The 26,369-nt window shown below is 40.2% G+C and overlaps 2 protein-coding genes across 2 annotated transcripts; both read right to left on the minus strand.

Annotated features, from left to right (window-relative positions):
- Nucleotide 1: 1 nt before the first annotated feature.
- Nucleotides 2-6,348, minus strand: parp10 (poly(ADP-ribose) polymerase family member 10). Its single transcript, XM_084696011.1, has 11 exons — nucleotides 6,214-6,348; nucleotides 5,526-5,701; nucleotides 5,145-5,387; nucleotides 4,765-4,995; nucleotides 3,454-4,493; nucleotides 3,144-3,356; nucleotides 2,644-2,770; nucleotides 1,620-2,558; nucleotides 1,375-1,508; nucleotides 1,096-1,270; nucleotides 2-972 (listed from the first exon to the last, which is right to left on the minus strand). The coding sequence occupies exons 2-11, from the start codon at nucleotides 5,698-5,700 to the stop codon at nucleotides 674-676; spliced, it is 3,576 nt and encodes a 1,191-aa protein (XP_084552137.1). The 5' UTR covers nucleotide 5,701; nucleotides 6,214-6,348; the 3' UTR covers nucleotides 2-673.
- Nucleotides 6,349-6,981: 633 nt separating this feature from the next.
- LOC146295217 (CMP-N-acetylneuraminate-beta-galactosamide-alpha-2,3-sialyltransferase 1-like) lies at nucleotides 6,982-20,020 on the minus strand. The gene is made up of 7 exons (XM_084696694.1): nucleotides 19,777-20,020; nucleotides 12,369-13,129; nucleotides 10,794-10,987; nucleotides 9,241-9,420; nucleotides 9,053-9,098; nucleotides 8,844-8,963; nucleotides 6,982-8,756 (listed from the first exon to the last, which is right to left on the minus strand). The coding sequence occupies exons 2-7, from the start codon at nucleotides 12,657-12,659 to the stop codon at nucleotides 8,583-8,585; spliced, it is 1,005 nt and encodes a 334-aa protein (XP_084552820.1). The 5' UTR covers nucleotides 12,660-13,129; nucleotides 19,777-20,020; the 3' UTR covers nucleotides 6,982-8,582.
- Nucleotides 20,021-26,369: the final 6,349 nt, after the last annotated feature.

The raw sequence follows: 26,369 nt of genomic DNA on the forward strand, positions 1-26,369 counted from the left end.
GTACATGGCCAACAACGTTCCTAGGCAACCAAAGTCCCCCTCACATCTCGCCTTCGTCGAACAGACATCCTCACCATAGTCTCTGCGCCATTAGCCCTTGCATAAAAAAATGTAATATATTTGTGTTTATTTTTCATGCTAGGATAGTTATAGCCTGGATGAAATTGTCAGAGGATCACTATAAACCACAGAAAGGAAAAGACAACACCACATTAGTTCAGTTAATTTTAACAAAACATATTTGACAGAATTATCCCATGAGGCACATATTGTAGTAAAGAAAGACTGCTTTCATATGCATAGACCCGATATTATTATACTACTAATGGCAATGCATTTATTTGGCATTTATCTAACTATTTTTTTAGTGTCACAACTTAACAGGGACACTGATTCAGTTGAAATTTGAAAATAAATAAACTTGGAAGCTTCAACTTAAAATTGACTTCTACATAATATACCTTTGTGCTGCATGGTGTTGCGTGATCAAGCTTTTCAAATGGCCATTAGCCGTGGCCGTAACTAAGAAGTAATCATCATGTGGAACGTGGAAAGCCAGTCTTAGCCCATCTCTAACAGTTCCTTTACATTCTTAACATATTAAATTAAAGCAGAACAAAACATTTAAATGAATTCAGCCCTTCTTTGCTCATCATCCATCAACATCACAACCTCAGCGGTGAATTTTTTGACATGTAATGAGATATTGTGGGAAGGCCTGTGTATCATTAAAGATGACAAACAGTGAGGGTTTCCTGGGATTGTCGGTTACACTGTCATATCTGAGGGGTATAGTTGAGTTCTCCTTCAGAGGGGCAGTTTTCATATCATGACTGCCCTTGGTGAAGTCCCCAGTCAGCACCTTGGTTACAAACACAAACTTGTGTCCATCTGCATTGGGGGGTGAGTACTGGTCCTGGACCGACAGGGCAGACTCCACAGCAAAGTAAACTCCTTGACCATACACAGTTGCTGCAGAGAGAAAACATAACAGTAATTACAATCATGGAGGTAAAACATGATATGAAATAATAATTGGAAATATATTTCAAGACTACAGCACCGTAAGTAAAACATGCAATACACTGTTCATACCATTCTTTCCACAAAAGCTTCTGTTGAATCCATGAATGCATATCTCCTTCACACTCGACTCACTCGTGCCATGGAACAACGTCTGCTCGACTTGCACTTCAGTTGCACTTTGTGAAATGCTAGCTTTCTTCAGCTTGTACTGATTATACAGCAGTCTATTCATGAGCTTCTCCACCTGGAAAATTACATTAATTTGCATTGCAGGACATTAAATACTTACAAGAGGATTATAGCAGTTGCTGTTATTCATATTGAAACAAAGCTGATACTGAAACAAACCTTGATAATTCTTATTTTGTTGTGGAATTCCTGTATGCTGTCATAAAACTCTTTCACAACATCCTGGAATTCATCACACTCTTCATTGACTCTGGATGTTTCTGGCAGGGTAGATAGCAGACTGTAATCCTCTTCTGTTGAAAATAAGACTACACATTAGCATCTAAACATTCTGTAGCATCCAATTTGAATCTAGATTCATATAGAGAAAATATTTAAAATCAAATCTGCCACAACGCCTTTACCTGGTAATTCTGTGAATAAATCTCCCGAACTCAGCATTTTCCTTGTGATAGGTACAGATTTACCGGTGGTTACGTTGTGCTCTTCCATTTTCTCGAAGTTGATGATGTAAGGCTGATTGTTCAAAACTAAGTCAATCTTCTTCTGCCTCATCTTCCAGGCATTCTCGATAAACACAGTTACGTCTGGAGCATAAGGCTTCGTCGCCTTGGTTCCCTGGTCAAGCCACACCCACTGCACCGTCTTCAGAATGTCGGCGTCCGACACCGAGCTGGAGATCCTCTTCATCAGCAGCTTCATGTCGGGCAGAGCCTCATTCACGTAGTCCTTGAACCCAGAGATGGTGGCAGTCGTGCCCTCAATCTGGATCTCCACAGCGTGCTTCCTCTTGATGAGCTCCAAGCATCTCATGTGGAACTCTGACAAACTCTTCAGGCTCTTGTGCTCCATTTTCTCCTCAACCTGCCTCAGGGTCACCTTCTTCCCTAGAGCGATGTCCACTCTGATGAGGTCACAGGAATAACCAGCAAACACAAAGATCTGGCCTGTGTTAGCTGCCTTGATGGTGTCCTGGAGGGACATGTGGACAGCCTTGTTCAGCTGGGACCTTTCAGCTATGGGAGTAGTGGAAGACATGTTAGCTGTCTCCATGGAAAATTGGATGGCTAAGGAGAGCTGGGCTTCTTCATCTAAGGTGCTGTACAGATCAGTGGAACCGTGTCCATCACTGGCCACATGTGGCCCACTAGCTGCCGCCTCTTCAACAACTAAGGGCCGTGGAGTGTTCTCCAATTCTACGTCAACGACACCATCTGAGCCCTGGTCTGGGCTGGGAAGCATTGCTTCTTCTGCCGAGTACAGGTCCTCCTGTTCCATGTCAGTGGTTTTGTCCACAGTCTCATCCATGGCAGAGAAGAGTTTCTTTGCATTCTCAATAAGACCTGTGATGAGTGCATTGTCATGAATAGATGTTACCTCCTGTTGTGTCACCGATGATGAGAAACAATAGGAATAGCTTTATACTACCTCTGTCAGGGTTGTCGGAATTGTCAGTGAGGCTCAATGCTGATGTTGGGTCCTGAATAGACCCATCCAAGGAAACTCTCTGGTAGTTTTGAGGTAATGTCATCTTCCACGCCATCTCAAAAATGTCCTGTCAAGAGACAATAGTAGAAATAACCACTCATAGCACATTCATAAAATGCAGCAAATCTGTGAAAAGAGCATTGTCTTTATAGCCTGGTATAGCCAGACCAATTTGCAAATGAGTATTAGTATGGAACTTCTCAATTAATTTTCAATATCCAATGGACATTATCAATGATGCAATTGTATAGAACTGAATAGATACAACCAATCAGAGCAATGAAACGCCATTTTGGTTGTTTACAAAAAAGCCTCAACAGTGCTGTACAGACATTGTTTTAAACTGTTCCATATCAGATAAACAGTTGTGATTGTCCCAGCACTGTTTATGAATTTGAATTGGAAAGGTAGCCACACATGTTTTATATTACATGAAATACCTCATTCTCCAGAGGTTCCCAGTGCACCTTCTCCAGGCTGATGTACACCTGGAACTTGGCCTGCATCTCCCCCAGAATGCTAGTGCCTTCCTCCTGGACCAAGAAGCGGGCCACACCAGGCTTGTTAACTGTGATGGTCCTGGTACACACGGAGGAGATCACTTCTCTCAGCACCTCGTCGGCCATCTGACAAGACCCCACGTTGCCATGGATCTGTCAATCCGATTGTTAAAAATGACAAAGGAATGAGTATATGGAGAGACAAAAGAAGTGCATCAGATTGAGGTAACACTCGTTCACAAATACGTACTCTAAGACCACAGATGTCCTCAGCCTCCAGGGGAAATATAGAAACTTGATCCATATCAGCCAGCAGCTGATGACAATGGATCTGAATGTATTTCAGCATGCCTTGCTCCATGGATATGACAGTCTCTCTTTCGATGGGTGTACTTAGGAACTCTACGACTTTGGCCTTTTTCTCGTTCTCCATCCCTTTCAGAGTCAGAACCTCAATCCCGTTACCTTTCTCTGACACGGTGGCAGAGCAAAAGTCCAAAGATTGGAAAAATACTGAACACTCTTGGGAGTACAGCGTACTCTCATATTTTGCATCTACTGATATGCTGAACTCAGATATTAGAGATTTTAATGCGGTACACGCCTGGCTTACTGAGTTCAGCGACAGCGACGATACCACAACAACACAATCTGTTACATTGTAAATACAGGGTGTCCCCTGGTTGTTAAGAGTCTGTAGTAGCTGGTCCTTTATTTTCTGGTCCTGGAGAAACCGGGCCTTCTTTGGGTCAAAAGTTAAATGTGCCTGAGCAATACCGCCAAGAAACTCCAGAATGGTGTTCTTCAGCTGTTCCAGACCCAGTTTCTCAGGCCCTGACATGTGCACACCCTCATCTTTAACCTGCATGTTGAACCCGGGGTGGGCTTGCTGGATGTCTACTAACACCGGACTCATCTGGAGGAGGGTGAGCTTCACTGGGTCAGGGATGGGGATGTGACCGGAGAAGAGTTCTGAATCAGCTGGGAGTTCTTCCATGGTTATCTCTGCTCCTACTTCTTCAGGCTCTTCAGGAGCAGTGGCCATCTCCAAAGCAGTCTGGTTGGAGACAGTCTGGTCAATGGAACTCGCCACTTCGAGAGAACTGTGCTGTGACTGACTTATACTCTCTATCTGTGTGTCCTCAATAACAGAGGGGCTACTTTCTGCTGTCATGTTTAAAGTGCTCTCAGGTGATAGGTTTTCCTCTGGTTGGAGGAAGGCAAGGTAAGGCTTCACAGTCAACTCGGTGTCCGCCAGTTTGTGGGGTAGTTTCAGGACATGCTCCACAGCTGTTAAAGTAATAAGCAATAACAACATAGAATTGGTCTTTAACAATAACATTGGACAATGATGTTTTATAATTTAACCAGCTAATATACATACATACATACATACATACATACATACATACATACATACATACATACATACATACATACATACATACATACATACATACATACATACATACATACATACATACATACATACATACATACATACATACATACATACATACATACATTACATACACAAACATCATAACATGCAAAGCCTTACATTCCAAACTTTCAAAAGAGACTCTGGCCACGCCGTTTGGCATTATAGTGGCCTCCTTCACCTCTTGGCCCCCGCCCCGCTTGCTCTCAAAGTAGAGCGTGAGCATGTCCTCAGTGGTGCCACTGTGTAAGTTCTCCACAAGGATGGAATCAGTTTGCTCAATCTGTTCCAGAGTGATACTGCACCCCTCCAAAGGCTTTTGAGAAATCTTTGTACTAATACGTTGAAAATCTGCATGTGAAAATTAGGACAATTAAACATACAGCCTATTGTGATGTTGTTCATGTTTATTGAAATTTATTTTAGCCTTAATAGTTTTTCACTCGCCTACATTTTTCATACAGTTCATGTAATAAATAGACAAAATTAAACAAACTAACCTTTAGAAAAAGGTTGATGCAAATGGATAAGGACCAAGTCTTTTCCGGGAAAACTTTCCAATTTGTAGTCTTCCATGTCCAACCCTATCATATTCTCAACATAAAGCTCCACCAAGTCCATAGAAGTTGTGGGGTTAACCCCACGCAGAAGCATCCTCCCAGCATCCTTTGAGGCTGGTTTTCTCACCGTCATTTCAATGTTACGCAGAACATGGGGTCGTTTGGATAAAACCCTTGCTGCAGCTGTGGTAAAAAAAACAAACATGTACAGCTTGCTGACTGAATACAAAGGAATATATGGTTTCTGAATTCTTATATTCCAAACATGAAACACCTTCATGACTAACTTGACTAACTGCCAATAAGTCAATCAGTTTTTACCTTCAACTTCCTCAAATACCAGCACAGCCCGTCTTCCCACCACTTCCAGTGAGATAAGAGTTCCTCCACCAGAGCGTCTCTTGTTGGTGAAGTACATTGACAGCAGGTCTTCATCCACTACTTCGGGGAACCCACTCACCTCCACTGTCCTCTCCTCTTGGCTTTCAACAGACATTCTGTGACAAATTATAATGATGTAAATAATAAAGGTGATAAAGTCGATACCGACTTACTTTCTTAGATGTATAGTGTTATTAATCATGCACAATACCAGAAAAAAATCGGTTTGAGCTGGTATACGACTGGCTGGTATACGACTCAGGTGTATTTTAGTAGGCCTGTAGGCTTTAGAGACTACATCGTTCTTACAATAAGTTAATTTGGCAAATAGGAGCTGTGAGGTCGCCAACATTATGTTGCATACATTATGCTTACATCTGGTGAGTCTGGGCTTCAACAACAAAATATGCACTTGGCTTGAAAAACTTAACCAATTTGTACATGACAAAGAGTATTGTCGAAGAATAGAAACAGAAACTATACCTCCAGGCAAGCACCCCACTGCTGACACTTTTGTACAATAAAGATGAACAGAAACTCTTAGCCCGTAGAAAATGTAAATTCCAGCATGCCTATAAATATCTATTTGAAAAGATATATGAACAAACACACTTTTTGAAGCTCTTACCTGAGATATTGTGCATTTGATTAAATTATGACGCTCACGTTGTTTACAGTCGTGTTAGCAGTCAATCCTACTTCCTGGTTATGCGGCACATGCATCAGGTGGTGGCGTACTGGTGCGTACAAACGGATAGGGCGAATATTAATGTCTTAGTTATGGAACGTGCTTTAAAAAACAAACACTTAACATTTGTTAAACCAATTATCAATATTATTGATCTTTGCTGATGCTAAGACCTGCGCAGATTTTATGAGCAAGATCCTTTTGCATGTTTCCCCCTCTGTCCTCTGTCCTGCCCGTACTACCAGGCTCAGAAACAGCTTCCCCAGGCTGGCACATATTTGAACCTTGCCACCCGCCGAACCTTACTCTCTTGTACACCCCCCGTTTATTTATTTAGGCTATTCTAAGCTCTAGCTATGAGACCTTTTTTGTTCCGCATCGTTTATGAATTGTTACGCCAAGCACAGCATGCACTTTTCCCGATCTCATAATATCATGATGAACAACATACAACATATTTATAATGCTCTTGTATGGGTGTCTATGCCCTAGTATTGCCTTCATCGTAAAATGTCGGCCAGACGAAAAAACATGGGCTGTATCATTGTATGTTTTTGGCCACTATATTTTACATGAAGTTATGGCCGTTGTTTCGCAAGGTGTCCGCTAGATGACGGTGTGTTCGTTATCCTGTTCAGGGACTCAATGTATAGCATCACAGTCCAAGAATAAATAGAGAAATAATAATAATCCGAGAAGACAATGCAATCAGTCTTGTAGCAAGTCTTTATTCGAATGTTGGGTGAAGAGATTTCTTAAAAAAATATGGCTACGTAATTACAGCAAAATGAAAAAAAATAAATTAACAAACGCAATTAGGCAATTAGGCTACTTGAAATAGCTTAATTTCAAGGCACAAGCACAAAAGAGAATATGGTAAGCAAGTACATTTGTGCAAAATACCGTTAACATCCATGTTTGGAAATGAGTCATTGGATGGAAGTGAAGATCTCTTAGTATGGAAAGAAAGTCAAGTTTTGGTGAGCAATTATAAATATTGCACTGATCCCTCAAATGGTTAGTGTAGCACACATCAAGAAAATGGCAATTCATACATTATTAATAGTGGTAAGAAAGTAATAAAAAAATAGCATGTGGATAATAATCAAAAAATACAATTGCGTGTTGGCCTATTCAGACTAAATACATTGAGCAAATTCCATGTATTTTTTACTCTATAAGAAACAAATTCCATGTAAAGGCACCTTGGAACAAAAAATACCCATATCCCAAACCTCTTCTAAAGATATACTGTAAGAGTATCATGGATAAGGCACTTTTTATGACACAGATCCATATACTAATAAATTCCTGGTCCTTTTGATCAAATGACCATTATTTGTACTATTATAAATTAAAAGATATGTCAGTTATGTTTAAGCAGCACTGAAAAATCAGACTTTATGTTCCTTTTCAACGCTGCCTTTTAATTTCATGTAAATCAGATTGGTAGTTTCACACATTCACTGCCACAGCTACTGGCTCACTGAGATAATGATATGTAGAAAAGAGTGATTCACATTTCAGTGAAAGCACATTTTGGCAATTTTTTTCACTTGAATTCTATTATGACCCAGGGAAACAAATTCCACCATAATAGGAAGCAAAATGTAGTGAATGGATCAAACCCAGTGATCAAACCCAGAGGTCAGAAATCTAATTAATGTTATATGTATTGTTATGTAATGTGTAATACAAATATTCCCTATGACATTCCTTGTATGTTAACCCATTGGCACTCGTTGCAGGTTGCATGCTGGTTCCCATTCTGTGGTGGTGGCAGCATGTCTGTCATCTCCCACCCAAATTTCAGGCTTCGTATGGATGTGACAGACGCTCCCACCTGAATTAATACCACCAGCCATCTGGAGCAGCCAGTCCACATAGTCAGGTCTGGGACAACAGCAATGTGACATCTAGTGAGGCACCTCTGCCATCCCAATGCTTACCTGACCTGACATTGTTGCACAGAAACCACACAAATGTTAAGATTTACAAATAATGATTCCTCTTTGTCCAGTCGTTTTCAAACCGTAACAAAGAACAAATAAAAACACTTTTGTTTTGGGTATATTAAGTTGATATGTGGTCTAGGAAGGATGTTTAACATCAGAAGGAATACATCCTTAGTCATAGAGTTACATATTTGGGAAAACTGTCCACAACTGTCTATTTCTTCAGAGTTGAGTTGAAGAAGTGTGAAACTGTTCTCTGTCATCATGGCGTTTCTGTGGATGAGGCGACAGCTCTGTTGTGAGGCCAGCCTTAGAGCTGCCAGTGTCTAGTCTTCAGCTCAAGACTGATCAGACTCAAACCCCCTTAAACAGTTTAATTTTGTGTTTGTCAGCCAGCAGGAGGGTGACATTGTACTCATAATCTCCGTCGTGTACCCCAGTGTGACGGAAGGCTCCTCCCAAATGATTCTCTTCCCAATAGTGGTGCCAGTTCCCAAACTGATCTGCTCCGAACCCAAACACGCTCACCTACAGCCAAAAAAAAGGAACACGTCAGCTAAACACAGTAATAACTTGGGTTGCATATTCATTGTTGCTACGGGCATAGGACCTTACCTCATCACATATGTGAAGAGCAAACATCAAACTGAGAAAACCAGTGGATGGATACCGTCCGTGGCTTTCTAGCCATGTATCGTAGACATACTTGAAAAAGGTTGGGTTGTAAATGATCACCTGTAAAACATGGCAAGGCCCAGAACTGATATGTATGTTTGGACATTTCCTAAGATTTGTTCAGTTCAGTTAAACACATTTGGACTCACCCTATACTTGTTGGCCTTGATTCTTGACATGACAGGTAAGTACGTTCTACAACAAAAGTGAAACATCCCATTTTAGTACGCTATTAAAACAGATCATGCACACAATCCATTCAACAGACTGATTAACAGCAATCTACTGTAACCTCAATCCATTACATAGTCAAGTGCCTGTTTAACGGAGCACTTACTGTTTGATGGTGCCTGTTGTCAGTGCACTGATGATCCATTGAAGATCCAGGGTTTTGAAAGGGATCAGCACCAGACTGGTGTTGTTTTCCAGGTCAATGGCACTCTCTGGGTACATGACATGATGAGTGGTCCTGCTGCCCACATCCTCCTCAAAGCCAGAGATGGGTGCCTGGTTCATTCTGGAAAGCCACAGCAGGGAACACAATAGCCGCTAGAAAATAAGCAGCCTTCACACTTCCTTACTGTGCACTTCGACTAGTTGCTAGGAGTAATTGGAACACCCAGAATGCTGTACTTATCGTACAACAGTCTGTCACTGTATCTTGGAGAAGGATTCAATCTGTTTTCCCCCGCACAGTGTGTGAGTGACACAGGCAGGAAAATGACAGAGCAGGTCCTCAGTACCCCATGGAGAGTGAATTGATTCGCATCTGCTGTTTTCCCTATGTTTTGACCTACTCCTATCACACCACATTTCTGGATCCAAACTGTACTGACAGAATGCGGGTGTGAATTCAGCCGGTATCTTTGGAGATTTAACCATCCAAGGCTGAACGTGTGCGACAAACTTCATAGTTTGAAGTCATTGTTATTACGAGGGAACAGTTTATATCTGTGTACAAAAGAGAGCACACTAAGAGGAAAGCGAAACCACAATTTGAACGACTTAGTTTTTGCTCCGTCAAAGACTTCTTTTAAATAAAGATGGGATCAGCATAATCAACATCATCCAAAGACTTTGTATCTTTTCCGCTTAATTTAATCTCAGTTGGTCTGATATTAAAGCAAACTTGTTTGAGAAATATATTTTTTTTAAAGAGATCTTCTGACTTCTGATGTGAGGTGTATACTGTCACCTTTTCTGTCTTTATCCAACAAAGTTATTTGCTATGGCTTATCCCATTATATAAGGATAATAATTTGATTGATGTTCAATTTATCATAGTGGGGGTGAATGATGTAAGCACCCTGGACATGTCATTATTTCTGAATAGAAGGTACTACTGCAGCCTTGGCACCTGCAATACAGCTCTTATAGAATGAGATTAAATTGGGTCTTTCACTTTGAAAACGGAGATACGAGTGATGGGAATCCTGGTAAATATTCATTTTCATTATGTCAAACTGGATTGGGGGCACGGTTTCACATTGCGTGTGCTCTTGGCAGCGAGCTGTGCCAAAGTCTTTTTCATTTAACAGGGTTTTGCTATTGCCAAGATGACTTGAGGGCTTTCATTATTTATTTCAGCAGCGTTCCAATAGAAAATTAATGTATGTGTCATGTAATGTTGTAGTACATGATATGAACTGAACATATATGCCATGGCATGGATTTTCAGATTCTGCTCATAGAAAACAAAATAGTTTTGTCCTTGTCTCCAGGACACAGAAATGGTGTGATATGAAGCTGCCAATGTAACAGGACCATATGTGCAGTATTCATAAAATAATACCCACAATATAAATAATATATTAGCTGGGGATTCAACACAGGAAACTGCATTTGAGTCAACACATTTTAAACAGGTGAAATCAAAAGTAGACAAGCCACCTGATGATGATGTTGTTGGAATCAATGAGGCCACCATATTGAGCTCCTTTCAGATTCCCAGAGTTCCCCACCACAGCGCAGGTTCTGCAGCGTTCTGGGTTGGCGTCCATGTAGAGCTGCTCATCAGGGATGACTTGGAACAACGTTTCCACCACTTGGCTGTAGTTGGCTGGCTGCCTCTCTGACTGCAGCCACTGGTGACACAGCAGTGGGAAGTTCTCAGATTAAAGCCTGACTCCGGGGCTACTGTAAGTAAAAGTGATTTAACAAGGGCAGTGCAAGACACAGAGCACATTTCTCAAACAACCTCTGGGGAGGTTATCTACCATGTAATTTTTCTTGGTCTTTCCCCCATCACCTGGCAGCCTTTTGATTTATAAAAAAGAATAGCAGCAGGGGAAACTCAGAGTATATTATGTGGTGGTGAGTAAAGAGGAAATACTTGTAGTACACTATCTGTTGCTCTAGCTCACACACACACACATAAAAAATGCACACTGGGTGTATTGTATATGTGCAGTGCAGTATCTTGTATTGTACTGTTTCAAACGTAAACCCTTGCTGAATGACCACTGCTGACTATTGTGCAGTATCCTGTACAATATTGTATATAGCTGGATAAGACTAACACGTTACCTATTATAGATAGGAAACCTATTTATTTGGACTGGAATGGAGGCATAACCAAACAGGACCTAAGGGACATCCAGTAGTGGTGGGCCTTTCTCCACAGCCCTTTCTCATCACTTATCCTGGGGTCACGCCCAATCTAATCCATCAGACTACACAGCTGTGGCGGAACCTTCCTGGATTAGACGTGTTTCTCATCCCCTTGTGAGAAGGGTCTTTATAAATGAGCAGAGACGTGAGCCAGCCTTTCAGTAATTGTTCTACTTTCACCTTTAATTGGACATGGTGTGAGGTAAATGGGACAACCGTCACACCGTTGGATTGCTATTGTTGACATGACAGGTGAACGTGTGACACGTTGTTGATGCCGATCTGCCGTTTTGCCGATCTGCAAAACATCCTTGGATTCTTGCACCTATCAATGTATCTTTTGACTTGCCGAGATTGAATGCCGTTTGGGACTGCCTAGGTAATAGCTGAGGAATCAATTCTCATTTCCGGACAGTTTTATACAAAGAGTAGATTAGAGTTTGATTTTTGAATTTAAACAAGCCACAACAAGTGTCACAGTTGATTTGATTCTCTAAAGGTTGTAATTACACAGCTCATTCTTTATCATACTCTACCTGACCTTGGTTTAATTAAGTAAATAGCAAATGCCATGTTGGTCCAATAAACCACCCTGTATTGTGCTTGCGATGAAAGGTTGGGGGGAAAAAGCTATATCTTAGCGCTAGTGTTTGACTCCAGAAGGTTGGGGGGAAAAGCTATAGCTTAGCGCTAGAGTGTTTGACTGCAAAAGGTTGCTGGTTCAAATTGCCCAGTACTTTGCTATGGATAAAATTGCCTGCTAAATGAACACATTATTGTAAACAAACAAGGCATAACCTTTACATGCACTACTATGCCATCATGGAAATTTACGTCAGCAGAGTCTTACAGTACCTGCCACCACCTGAAGGTCTCTTCTGAGAGGACACTGTTCCTGGTTGTCATGAACGGGTGGACAGACTGGTTGAAGCGCTCCGTGAACCACGGATCGTCATCTGGCTCTGTCATACAATGGTGACAGGCACAGAAGCCCTTGGAAAAAAGGCTGTCTGACCAGCGAGAAGCATATTTGTAGAAGTACAGGGATGGGTCAGGGAAAGTGTAACTGAACAGGAACGTTGAAAAGGTGATGATGCAAAACAACAGAGTAAAAGCTCTGATTTTCCTCATTTTGAATAGAGACATGGTGAATTCTGTCTGCTAGGATGCCAAGGACCAAAAGAACCTCATTGACAATTCAGAATTCCAAGTGGTGTAGGCCTATGAAAAATTCATTCCCAGGAGACTGCATGCTGAAAGGGATTTAAATATTCCAACAGAAAAACGGATGCTTGTTTACACCAAACATAAATGTCCTTGTCATGATTGCGGAGTATAAATGTGTTCAAAGTATTAGCACCTTCCTAATAAACCATGTCATCCTGTGCATACCAGTTTGTTCAGATAAAACTGTCCTTGGTGCAAATCCGACTGAGGAATCCTTGTGGATGTAGTTCCTTGGCTAATCCAGAGACAGGTCATTCCACTGTGGCGACAACTCAAGATGGCTTTGTCAACTTGATGGCCGCGGGAAAAATAGCTTAAATCACTCCCCCACTGTTAACTTTGCGGGGTTAATGACCGGTAGTCCATCCATTCTCCACAAAAACATCCACCTAAAAGCAAACAGGACAGATGTTTAGAGAACACACTGGGGGTATGGTAAAAGGGTATACATCTCTTTGATAAGCTTTGAATATAAGTGTGTTCAGAGTGCAGTTTTTTAGATTTCTCATAAAAACAGGAAAACCTTCTAAGGCAAAACTTGCCTTTGAGAAGTGTCTGTATTTGATCTTGGTGCTCAGACCTGCAATGACAGTTTCACATAATGTCTACATTTATCCAAGGCCATGTCAACATTCAAGAGGGAGACTCTTTAGTTGTCAAACTCCAGCATGACAAATTAGTGTGAGCACAAAAATGGATGTCCCCTTTGCTCTTTCCAATTTCAGAGCTCACTTTTTTTGTGCAAATCTCTGATACCAAGAGACCAATACTGCAGGTCTTTCTTTATTAAGAATCGACCAGTACATTGTGATCTGCCCTCAAGAGAAACTAACAGGACTGGAGTGATGGCTGAGTGAGAGGAAGACTGCTCAAGGTTTGTCTGCAAAAAAAACATCTAATTTTCACCATCCTTTGAGCATGTCAAGAAAAAAAGTAAAGCGCAAATGACACATTGCATTCCCTTTTACTGAAGCGTTAATGGGCATATGGGTCCACATTCCCCAAAATAAATGGCATCTTGCATATCAACTACATGCTAATTAGGAACATGTGGTTGGTTGTCATCCCGACCAGGAAGTTTGACAACGATGTAGGAGGCAGGGTTAATGGATATTTAAAAGAGTGAGGGGTCGTTAACTCAACTCTGAGAGCCTCATTTAAAAAAGGTTCCAGGTAGATGACAGAATGAACAGAAATGTTCTGGAACAGATGGTGCCCTCCCCGTGTTTGACAACTCATGGACAATCATCTGGTTCTCTGACCTTGGCCTGCTGGAAGTTAGCAGCTTTGCATTGAAGTTACCCAAGCTGAGACAGCAAAGACGTCAGAGAGTGAAAAAAAGATAGAAAGAGTGAGAAAAAAGAGAACGAGAATGTGTGTGTGTGTGTGTGTGTGTGAGTGTGGAAACGAGAAAAAAAGAGAAAAGAGTGGTCTGTGAAGTTTTCATTTTCTTGCTTTCTAATCTCTAGCTTAGAAAAGTCATCAACTTTCAGGATGGAGAAACAGAATACATCTCTAGTTGTGTTTTCTTTTTTTTCTTCTTTTTTTTTCTTCGCCTTGCTTTTTTGTTACTGTGAGCAATTTCAGCCCCCAAACTTCGACAGCACTGAATTGTGACAATCTTTTTCATTTCCTTCTCTGAGGTCTGACAGTGTGTTTGCTATGGCGTACAGTACACTGAAGACCGACTTCTCCCCCAAAACACCCCAAATGATGACCAGTCCTTGAAAAAGATGGGATGGTAGCCTCTCCGTTTCTGGATGTTTTAACCTCTGTGATATTAGGTGGATATGTCTGCTCACTAAGTATGGAGAGTGATATTGTTCAAATGAAACTCCACCAGTCATTTGATGACTTTGATCAGGCAATTTTACATGCAGTCAAAATCCTCACTGCTTTTGCTTTGATAGCAAATTCTGGCAGGGGAAAAGAATGCAAAGCAGTTCCACAGTGTTGACGGGTTTTTTCATGCATGTTATACATCTACCAAGGACTGGATGTTGGTCTCCCATTAATCATGTGGAGGAAAAGTATGGGATGCCTCTCATTTTAGCGAGGAGAGTTAAATGAAAACCTCCAGCAGTGGAGGAGGAATGTTGGTACTAGGACACCACATTCCAGCTCTGCATGTGTACGGTATGCAGACATGGGACAGATAGCTGGAAAAGAGGCTGAGGGAGTGGACAAGTGGACAAAAAAAAACATATTTTCATTTGGGCAACTTGTGAGCTCTGTCAGTCAGCACTGGTTTACTGTTGGAACAAAGACATTCAAACGCCCTTCCTATGAATCCTGTATTTGGGAGAGGTCCATTCGTTTTTACATAAACAATACTCAAAGCAATTGTTTTCAGTATGTGCTTTTACAGACGTGATGTGCATGGCTGTGAAAAATTAGCAAGAAAAAAAACTAGCTAATGTTCCTCTCTCTACTCTTCTTTTCTGAATGTGTTTAAAACCAACCTGAACATGTGAAAGAGATACCTGGGCCCTGTCTGAAAGAATACAAAGCTTTGTTGACTCAGCTGAGGCCTGCTTTAGCTTCCTGTCCATCAACCAAACACAGTCTTCTATACACCAAAGGCCCCAAACCCTCATCTGGTCCTCTCTTAAATGCTCTTTGTATTGCATTTTCCCCACAATCTGGAAAAGTCCCTTTTAGGCTACAATCAATATTTAACTATGAATTTAAATTGGAAGTAGCCCAGTGCTGTGGGCAAAAACAGCCTTGACAATTTCAGGAGATCAACAATAGAGATGACAAACTATAAAAAATACATAAGAAAAAAGAATCGAGTAGGAGAAATGCAGGAGACAATGTTTTGCATTAAATTCTAGCCTTGCCTTGGTTCTGTTCTCGATCTCGTTTAACTGTGTAAAGGCTATTAGCCTTTACAAAAACACTCTCTACCTCCTACCTCAACCTTCATTAAAATGGTGAATATATATATATATATATATATACATATATATATATATATATATATATATATATATATATATATATATATATATATATATATATATATATATATATATATATATATATATATACAGAGAGAGAGAGAGAGAGAGAGAGAGAAAGAGAAAGAGAGAGAGAGAGAGAGAGAGAGAGAGAGAGAGAGAGAGAGAGAGAGTATACATAACCCTTCCTTTATGAAAAGTGAACTCTTAATTGCCAGGAATGCTTGTGTATTAGAAGTGTGGTCTGATCAAAAAACAAAAAACACAACTGAACCTTTTATGATGATCAAAACCACCATGAAAACAGCACCATCATCAACAACACAGAGACCTTGAAATTTCCCAGTTTCTTAAAACTCCGATGATATAAAGTAGCAGCATGTCCTGTTATAATAAATAAAACATACCTGTATTCATATCTATACATTGTGACTCAATATAGTAAAACAATATGACACAGGATATTTATGTTAAACTCCACTGAGTTCATTCACGGCAACACATCCCATTGTTGTGATTACAGAACAATAGGGTAAGGCACAACATTTTGAATGTTGTTCCAAACCACAGAGTTTAAAAACACACAATGCTTCTTGTAGACATTTGGTTTGAGAGCTGACAACAAGTCGATTGTTGCAGTTAACAATACAAAGAGAAATGTAGGCAAACAAGGCCATGTGTTCTTAAAAACGGTTTTGGTACACACACAAAAAGAACAATGCCAGATCTATAAAAAGAGGGATTGGGTAGTACTGGATGTGTTAATCTTCTTCACACATTATAAGAATTGTGAAATGTACAATGCTAGCAATACAGACAAAATGATTTTCTAGTGCAAACTATTAGTTGGCAATGCAGCTAAATGACACCTTATGTGTGGATAGCAGAGAAGCACATAGGGTGAGAGGTTTGTCTAAAAATGGACAGGATAAGCACTTGTATATATTTAGGTTTTTCCTGTGCCATCTTCACACTTCTGGTTCAGCTACAGTGTGAACGAATCCCTGTCCTCTTCCAATGCTGCCATTTTGAGAGTTGGAAGACGTAGCATGGTTTTATTCTATTCTATTCACAGAAGCTGCCTCCTTTTACTACCATGGCCTTCAGCTCTGCCGACCACACCTGGAGTGCTAAAGGCAGGGACAGGTGGTGCACAGCTTTGACTGCCAATTAGAGTAGTGCCCATATGATAGATTCCAGAGAGCACTTCTAATTAACAATGGACCTCTGAGGCATGGCAATTAGCCTCTTCTGAAATCAACCAGCAGAAATCAAGACAAGGGCTAAGCCCACTGAAATAGGGTTCTCCATCGAATGAACGCCACTGTCTATACGGGGAAGGCAAAGACAATTTGACAGTTTAATAACAATGACTGCAGAAGAAAAGTGCATTTTCTCAACCTGACAATTTTAGCTTTTACCTCTGTAGTGCGGGTTATTGGAAAGGTTTGTGTTGGGTACAGTATCTGCAGATTTAAAGTGAGTCATTCTACAGTGGGGGGAATGAAGGCATTTCATGTAATATAAGGGTCTGGGGATGGGTGACCCTGTCAATATGACTAAAATGGGAACAAAAGGTTCACAAGGAAGCTTTATATAAGCTGTGACACAACCCTGGTGGCACACAGGGGAACAATTTCTGGAGAATGACTCAGAGAGACAACGAAATGGTGAAGTCAAGGACAGCACATCTGTCCATCAAAACGGAAAAAAAGTTATTTTATACAGCCAACTACGAAATGTGAGGTCCATATGAACCTAGAGGCACCATCAGAAGGGTAAAACATCTGCTGCTACAGTTGAACATAATGCACCAGTCCCATCTGAACCAGACCAGCTGTAGACACATAGTTTTACACATTATCTAAAGGCAACTGGCTGCTAGCATTGTCAAATTGATCTGCTTTCTCAGAAAGTATGGATCTGCTTTCTCAGAAAGTATGGATATGCTTTCTCAGAAAGTATGGATATGCTTTTACAGACAAAGTGTGACAACACATAAACCCACAGGCCTAATTGTGAAATGCAATACGCATATTGCATTTGGTAAACGCAGCAATTAATGTCATTTTGAGCTCTCAAATAAAGACAGCCTGATGCAATGACACAACACAAAACTTTGAGAATCCTGCACATTTACATGTATTTACTGTGGGGGAAAAATCACCAAGAAATACAAAATCTGTGCACATGGGCACATCTAAAGAGTGGTGCTGAGGTGTTTTTGGAGAGCAGCCAGGACTCTAAGTGGAAACAGAGGGCAAATCAAAGGCCCAGGGAGGATTCCAAAGTGAACACTGTGGAGGAAAAATAGAGTCTGTGACCACTTAAAGTGCTCTGAATGGAGACTCGAATTACTGGTGAAATATACCTTACACTAACTGGAGCCTACTTCCGATATGCTGCTGTGCAGACCACAGCTGTGGGGGTTGGGGTGTTCAGGGAACTAGGATCAGTCTTTTTCCATGGCCGTGCTATGCTTGTTGCTTAGACCAGCCAGTATAATCATGCTGGAACCGTCTTGGTCTCACAGGCCCTGTGGTGAGGAATGATGTCTCCACTGTCTAGGAGCTGGAACACACGGGAGGACCTCACTGATTACCAGGGCTGCTACAGTCAGCCATGTCTCATCAACTGACCTGAACAAAATATCAGTTGGGAACATGACAGATCATGAAAAAAAAAAAAAAAAAAGAAGCTTAGCTTTGTACAGTCGGTTCACCTACTTTAGACAAATGCATTTATTGTAAGTCGCTTGGGATAAAAGCTTCAGCTGAATGACCTACATGTAAACGTTAAATGCTCTGAAATGATTAGAGAAAATATCTTACAACAACTAATCCAATATTATATACAATGGTACACAATATTTCCATCCAGCCAACTGAATGGGACTGCTGGTGAAGGTTGTGTGATGTACAAAGGCTGCAAGCCGACCTCTCCTCAATGTAAAGACCCACATCAAGGAAATCGGATAGATTTTTTTATACCCAGCTGACAGAAGGCTTACAATAGGTTCACTCAACAAACTTGTATTGAGGTAAAATGGAAGGACTATGGGTTCGCTTTATGCTGACAGGACCTCAAATCATTCAGTATTGTAATGTCCTGCAGCTATTTATTCTGGTAACAGGTAATGAAAACCTTTATGAATGGACCACCATTCATACACTGCATCCCCTGCACCCAATAGACACAGTATTTCCCAAGGTCACAGCACATGATGTGCAAGTAATTTGTTGAGGTAGCAACACATATACCTTCATCACCTTACATATCTGTAATGTTCACAGGAACGTTTTAGTGTAAAAAGAGCCCCAATTATTCACATAAACCATAATTAGCATAGGCCATGTCAATTACCCCTGGCGGATATGCAAAATGAGAAATAATCTACACATTTCCACAACCTATAAACAAGACTCTACAGAAGACAATAGGATCTTTAAAAAAAAAACAGCTGTGTATACAATTGTGTGGTCATCACGTACAAATAATTAATTTATGCTCCATATAGGCGTCCCTAATGACAGATTTAGAAGAAGCAGGTATTACATTGCAGTGTCAAATTAATGGAGGTTTGTCAGATGCAGCTTTTGAAACGTGTAACCTACTACCTATGGTACTATGGTTTGAAACCTGAACTCAGGTTAAAAGGGTCCGGCAGATACAGTAAAGAACTTATCAAGTTGAGAAAGACACCGTGGTGCACGTTGTGTTTACATGCAGTGCTGATTACTGAAAACTGTTTCACAATAGATTAAATAAACATACAGTCTAAATGTGTAGCCTATGCGATTAAATGTTTCCCTTATTACTGAAAACTTGACGGCAGGATATAGTAAACTTGGGATTTTGAAGATAACGTTTTGAAATGAATGTTTTATGTATGTTTTATGCACCATTGATTCATAACGGTACAGCCAAGTTGTAGCTGACACTGTTGTTGCTTAACATTGACTTCTAGCTCAGTATAGCTACCTTACAGTATCAGTTAATGTATTGCATTCAATTGCACAAAGAAGAACATGTCAGCTTGACGAAATTATTTATTTGTGCATTTCAATACTTACTCTGAGGTCCGAACACTCAATCATGATAGGGAATTCCGTTATTCCGTTTTCGGTCCGGAACATGAGCTCCAAAAAAAGAATGAAATGACTATTTTCTGACTGACGGACTGAAGGTTACATTAGAAAAGGATATTTAAATTCGAACACATCCTTGTAGATCAAAATTTTATATCGTGAAGCGGCTTTTGTGAGAGCTATTTAAAAGTATCTATTGACGCATATGTTTCTGTCCAGTGCACAGCCCGCCTGCTGGCAATAATGAGCCTTAATACCCTGCCGCGGCCATGTGGATAGAAGACACCACAAGTGCAACGCCCCTTTCTACTAAAAGTACTGTAGCTTATCTTGGAAGAGGAACATTGGGAATGCGTGATATGCACTCGTATCACTGGGCAAAACTTAGATGCAGGTCTGTTTATGTTGATTGCAGCATGACTTACATTCTAAACGAAAGTCGACTGTGTCCATGAGCCCACTTCTATTACAAATACAGTATTTCATTCTTTCATGCCTTGCCTAATTAGTCAATTTAATGTTTTCCTTTATTATCTAATTGCTATAGTCAGACTTGGAAAGTAGTAAGAGACTAAATGAGGCATCAGTGTTGCCTTCAGGACTTCAGGACAAAGGCGCTAAAAGCGCTCTAGCATGACCGCACGTGTCAGTTTGTGGATGCCACATACGTCTTTTTGAGTGAAATTTGACACATTTGTCTGCTGTGGGCAAGGAAGCCTTCCTTACCAAGTCTAAGGTCAGGTTACCTCAACCAAGAATGCACATATGATGCCGCAAGTTATTTTTTGTTGTTGTTGATTTGAACCATATGTTCTACCATTTTTATTTCATCAGACAATTTAATCTGACACTGACAAGAATCAACTGGCCTGAGGCTTTGTGGAGAGGGCATGCTTTGCAAAGTTAGGCAACACACAAAATATAATTCCGCTATCTGGTGTGCATCTCAAAATGTGGTAGGCCTAATAGGAACTACCCACGAATGATGACTGGTTGTGTTGATTACATATGTTTATCCATATGATGACACCAGAATTGTTCAACAGAAGTTTTAGGATAAACACTTCACAAGTAGAACTGAATCATGATTGTGTGCATTGTGTTTACAGGAAAGACTCACTTACCTTACCTCATGACATTTTAGAGACAGCCATGTTTACCCCTAGCAGATTTAGTCAATTTATGTATACTGCGCATGCTTGGTTTCAGCTGCAGTGAATGTGTGCCAAATATCAATGTCTCCCAGCATGAAACATAGCCCTCTGGCAATATCCTTCTCACGAGGAACCAAGGTCACATAGCTAACCGAGATATCTCATCTTACAGTGCAAAATTATTAACATTTAGCCATGGAATCGCAGTGAAATCCCTCTCTAGATACCAATTGTTCCTTATCAACATGCATCTCCCACTGTCGTGGCCGTGAAGGTGGAGATTTCTGATTGGTCCACCTTCTGGTCTGTATCAGCTTGGCCAGAGCTCCCCTTGTCTCTCTCGCAAAGTGTACCAGCATCAATACCTGATTAGATCTGGGTACATTTTTGACATTCATGGTCACCAGGATATTCTTCACTAGTTCCACTTGAGACAGAAAAGTTGTGCTGATTGTGGATGCATCAATCACGGTGAAATTAAATGATGTATGTAATCCAGACTTTATTTTCCTCATTCATTGCTTTTGTAGCTCTATTCCATTATGTCCACATATGCCCTGTCCTTCAAACCAGATGCTGTTTAATGTATATCTGGACAACATGTGCATCTCTTTTCTGAGGTTCAAAGGGTACTTCAAAGAAATTGAAATGGTGACCTTCACAAGCCTTTCTAAACTATCTGGCAGAGATATTGCTTCTAAGGAAAGAGCACTCTGTTGGTATAGCTAGGAATTGTTCTGTCAGTTGTCCCTGATGCAGACCGGATTATCACAAAAGCACAATACGTTGTTTTCTCGAACAGCTTGAAAGGATGCAGGGTAAAAGAAACTCCAGTGGACTCCAGTGGATTTCTCAAACATGGAAACTACTAGAGAACATTTTAGGAATGCAGTCTTTATTTTGATGTTTACGTGTTGTTTTTTGTGTGGCTTGTGTTACCTCTGGCAATTAGGATTAGTCAGTGTGAGTTACAGGGTGTTGTTGCCCTGCAAGAGCTCTAGATGGGGAAGAGCACTCCAGAAGTATTTAAAAGAACGGATAATCATTTTACCATTGCCAGTAAAGCAGATATCACTCCATTGGAAAAGGGCGTTTTTTCTAGTCAATTATATTTGGCCTGCATAGGGGAAGTCATTGGTGTGTATGTTGGTGGATGTGTGTGTGTGTGTGTGTGTGTGTGTGTGTGTGTGTGTGTGTGTGTGTGTGTGTGTGTGTGTGTGTGTGTGTGTGTGTGTGTGTAAGGGGAACTAGAAAGGTATATTAGCAGAATGAATGAGAGAGTTTAAGGAAATTAACATAAAGCCTCTATTGTACACAGGTAACTCTTTGTAAAGAAACCTTTGTGACTCATGATTGCATCTAGAGGTGATGACAGATTGATCAATCAATATCAGAATATCACTACCATAGACCAGCCACATTCCATTGTTGCAAATTTAAGGATGAAATGTGGGACAAATCTTAGAATGTAACGAAACACAACACACAAAAGCATATTCTTTAACATTAGTCACCAGATATGTTGAATGTGGCTCCTGACTATTGTTCCTTACGGTTCAGGGTTCTAACCTTAATTACTAATACATTCCAGTAATTCCAAGTGTATTTACCAAAATATAAAAGTACAATATCAAAAAACATTAAGGTAATTGTTTTAAAGTGTTTTCCTTTTTTTCTTTGTAGCAATTGTTACGGCTACCCGTTGTTTCACAAGCGAGGGATATTGAAGACATCTTTTTTTTTATAGCATGAAAGTGAAAATAATTGGTATTATTATCTGCCATCAAAGATCAGCTCCCCCAGAGTGGAATTAAAGGTGTTCTTTCATCCAAGAGAGAACTGCATTTTAACATTTAATGCCTAATGGGAAATATAAGGAACTGAAGGTGTGAGATGCAATTAATATTTAATGAATGAATATGTGCATTGTATTATCACAGAGCCAGATTAGCTCGAAGAGCATTACATAATTATCATTATTATGTATTATAACCCTAGATGCACCCAGAGTTCAATGGAACCACTGCATGTTCCACTACTGGCACAATTGCCTGTTGTGTGCATGATTAGACCATATAACTATTGTGATTAAACTAACTTTTCTCAAATTTGTTTGAGTGTGTTTAGAAATAGTCTATAGTCATTGTTCTCACATTAGTCTACTTTCAACACACCATAGTTTCAATTCCTAAGAAAAATATGTGAAAGATCTGATTTTACTGACATTTTGTAATAGGAAGTGGCAGAATCCTCAACACTTCTCTCATGTGCCTCCATGGAAGGTTTCTCAAGAGAGATGAATCTCCCAAGAAACTGTATTTCCATCAGCGTGTTTAACACCAGAGGTAAGCAGCATGTCTCCCCAGGAATCATTTTTGTCTCTGAGGAACACAAAATATGAGAGCCGAACTTTTCGTCATCTGAGAATAAAGGGAAGCTGCAGGTTTTCTTTCTTCATACCTTCATTCTCAACTTTCTAAAAAAGACAGTCTCTTAGTTGAAGCACGGTATTGATGCCTAAAACGCTTTTCTGCCCGACTGCTGCAAAACTTCAAAGTGTGTTTGGCGTGCACACACGGGAGGCCCTCACTGGGTACATCTCATGCTGAGACATCAGGAGGAGCCTTAAAAGCGTGGGGTGTATCTACACGATTAACATTCAAAGGAGCTAGCCCTCTTCTCACTTTTACATGGCCCCTTTGCATTAAATATGTGTCACCTGGCACAACAGTAGCAGTAATGTCGGCTATGCTCTTCTGGCTGGGCAAAAGACACGTCCTGCTCACAAGTTTGATTCATTTGGAAGGGATTGTTACCATTCACTGTATGATTCATATCCAATTTAAATACATATAATGATATATGATTTATATACATACACTGTATATACACAGGTTACAGTACATAAATACAGTATATATACACACATACACATAGATAGTAGTATACTACATAGTATGTGTAGTACATACACATATTTATCTTCAACAGAGAAGACATATACTTTTGTTTATGGATCAAAGATCTGTAAGATTTCAATGGCTTTCTACTGTCACTTCATACATTTAAGTGAAAGTGCCTTCTTCCTCCTAACCACTTTACTCAACAAAAACATTTTCAGTTGAGAGAAATGTGATTAGCAGCAAGGAAATGCATTCAGATGACTTAATTTGTAATACGTAAACATTAATTAAGTAGTATGTTATCTTACAATCAAAGCAAAGCAAATTTTAAACCAAACAGAACACAGATTCAAAGAAAGTCACAAAAAGAAAAATAACTGCCTTCGTTATGCTTTCAACTATCCAAGTGATTCACTGCATACTGAGAGACATTTATTCTGTGTAGCATGGATTCCTGATGGACCAGTGTTCAAAGCCATTCATCAATACATGCTCCAACAGACTTTAGAAGACAGCCCTGTGTTGGATACTTTCATGCTGCTTCTTCTATCCACTTACTCGCAGTTCATACCCATGCAAACAAACACAAGGAAACAACAACATTTTTCATAGTTTGACGTTTAGTTATGTATTATATTTGGATTCACCATTAATCACTGGAAGGAATCACCTTCTGTGTCTCTTGTAGTGCTAATAGCATTAGCCAAGGGATTGGGGAAACTGACAGCTAGCATCTGTAACGTCATCGGGTCAGTGTGGATAAGTAAGGGGTGATCTCTTTCACGGTAATGAGATCGGAAACACAGGAAGAAAAGAACAAGTCAGTGCGTGTGTGTCTGCGTACGTGTGTGTATGTAGGAGTGCGTCTGTTCAGAGGTCAAAGGTTTGAGTGACAAGAAAGTGTTTTCTGGAAAGGTCAAAAGCAAATCATTATGACAGTGCATTTGGTGTAATTCCCCTTGTGTGTCAGTTCATGTAGCATTCTTTCAGACATAACCTTTCTCTGTTCTGTTGACTTAGCATCACCCTCTGCTACGTTTGACAGGCTTTAAATTTGGTGAGAAAGTTATACACTTTTTTGACTGTGCACATGTTTTGCTTAAAGAGTATGAATCACATATTTCACAACTTGGCTATTTTAATTATTATCCTAACCTGGCTTTTGCTAATCTGCAGTATAATCGATGGCAGAACAGTGGCAAATAGCAAAACATACATTATGTGCAGTAAGTGTGTTGTTTACATGGAGCTACATTTCTCCTCATTCTTAATCTCAAGATAATATTAAACCATCAGTCCACTGACACTCCATTTACGGATAAACAAAGATTGAAATAAGTGTGTTGGCAACCGTCTTCCCGTTTATAGATGAGGTCTCTCTCTGTTAAATGCACAGCTCTACTTTATGAAACAGGCTTCAAGTGAAGCACATGGACTTCCTTCTCAAATGCCTTGATCATGGGTGTGCTCATTAGAGCTAATTGGATTATTGCTACTGTGTTTATCTGTTAATGCTTCACATCTGTAGTCAGAAGAAATGAGGAGAGGAGATGAAGAGAGGAAGAGTTCACTGGGGATTTATGGGTGTCGCCCAACCCCCCCCCCCCCCCCCAAACAAAAAAAAAAATCCCCTGAGTCTGCAGGGGAGCTGTATGTGAGACTTCTGTTCACTGTAAGTTTTAGCCTATGTTAAATGAGAAACATTGTGTCGCTAGTTGGATCATCTTTTTACAACCACCCCCCTTTCATGAATGGGAATATTTTGTGTCGCAAAAGACAAATGTGAGGGAAGATATCATAGGCTGCACAGTCCCACACATGTATTCCTTCCAGTCAGTTTTGTCTCATAAAGAAATGATATTGATTGGGCATTGACATATATGGATTGCTTTAATTAGCCACTTCTCTCAGTTTCAGTATCAATCATCTCCATTTGATCACCTTGCAAAATCCATTCCTTCTCCTCAGGGTATTCAGTAGCCAGTGAGTTAATCTTTCCTAATTTAGCAAACAACTCATTTGTTTTGGTCAGCTGGTCACATCTCAAGGTATTTTTATCAGGAAATCTAAGGTTAAGTACCTAAGCCGTACAAACTGCAGCACTCTGGTAACAAATCCACCTCACCTTCTAATCTGCCAAGTCTCACAGGTGAATTTGGAATTCTGTTGTGTCTTTTGAAACTTCTGCATATGTCAAGCTGCAATGCCAGGCTGGTTTAATTGCTGGATGGCAAGTCGTTTTGCTTCTAATCGCTCACTTCACACATGACTGCATTGAGCATTAATGTGCTCTGAAATGGCAGCATTCTCCTTTTTCCCTCGCTCCATCCCCCTCCATTTCCTATTCCTTGTCTCTCATTTTCAATTATTTTTTCTTTCTCTCTTTGACACAAACATTTGCTTTGAGGATCCCTTTATTTTTTTGGACATTTAAATATTAGACAGTATATAGAAATGCTGTATCCCTCATTAGTTGAAATCATCCTTAGTACTTCACTACCAAAGATTAATTATGCATTTA

Source organism: Hypomesus nipponensis, chromosome 4, assembly GCF_054491055.1.
Source record: "Hypomesus nipponensis isolate SF chromosome 4, ASM5449105v1, whole genome shotgun sequence".
NCBI classification, from domain to species: domain Eukaryota; kingdom Metazoa; phylum Chordata; class Actinopteri; order Osmeriformes; family Osmeridae; genus Hypomesus; species Hypomesus nipponensis.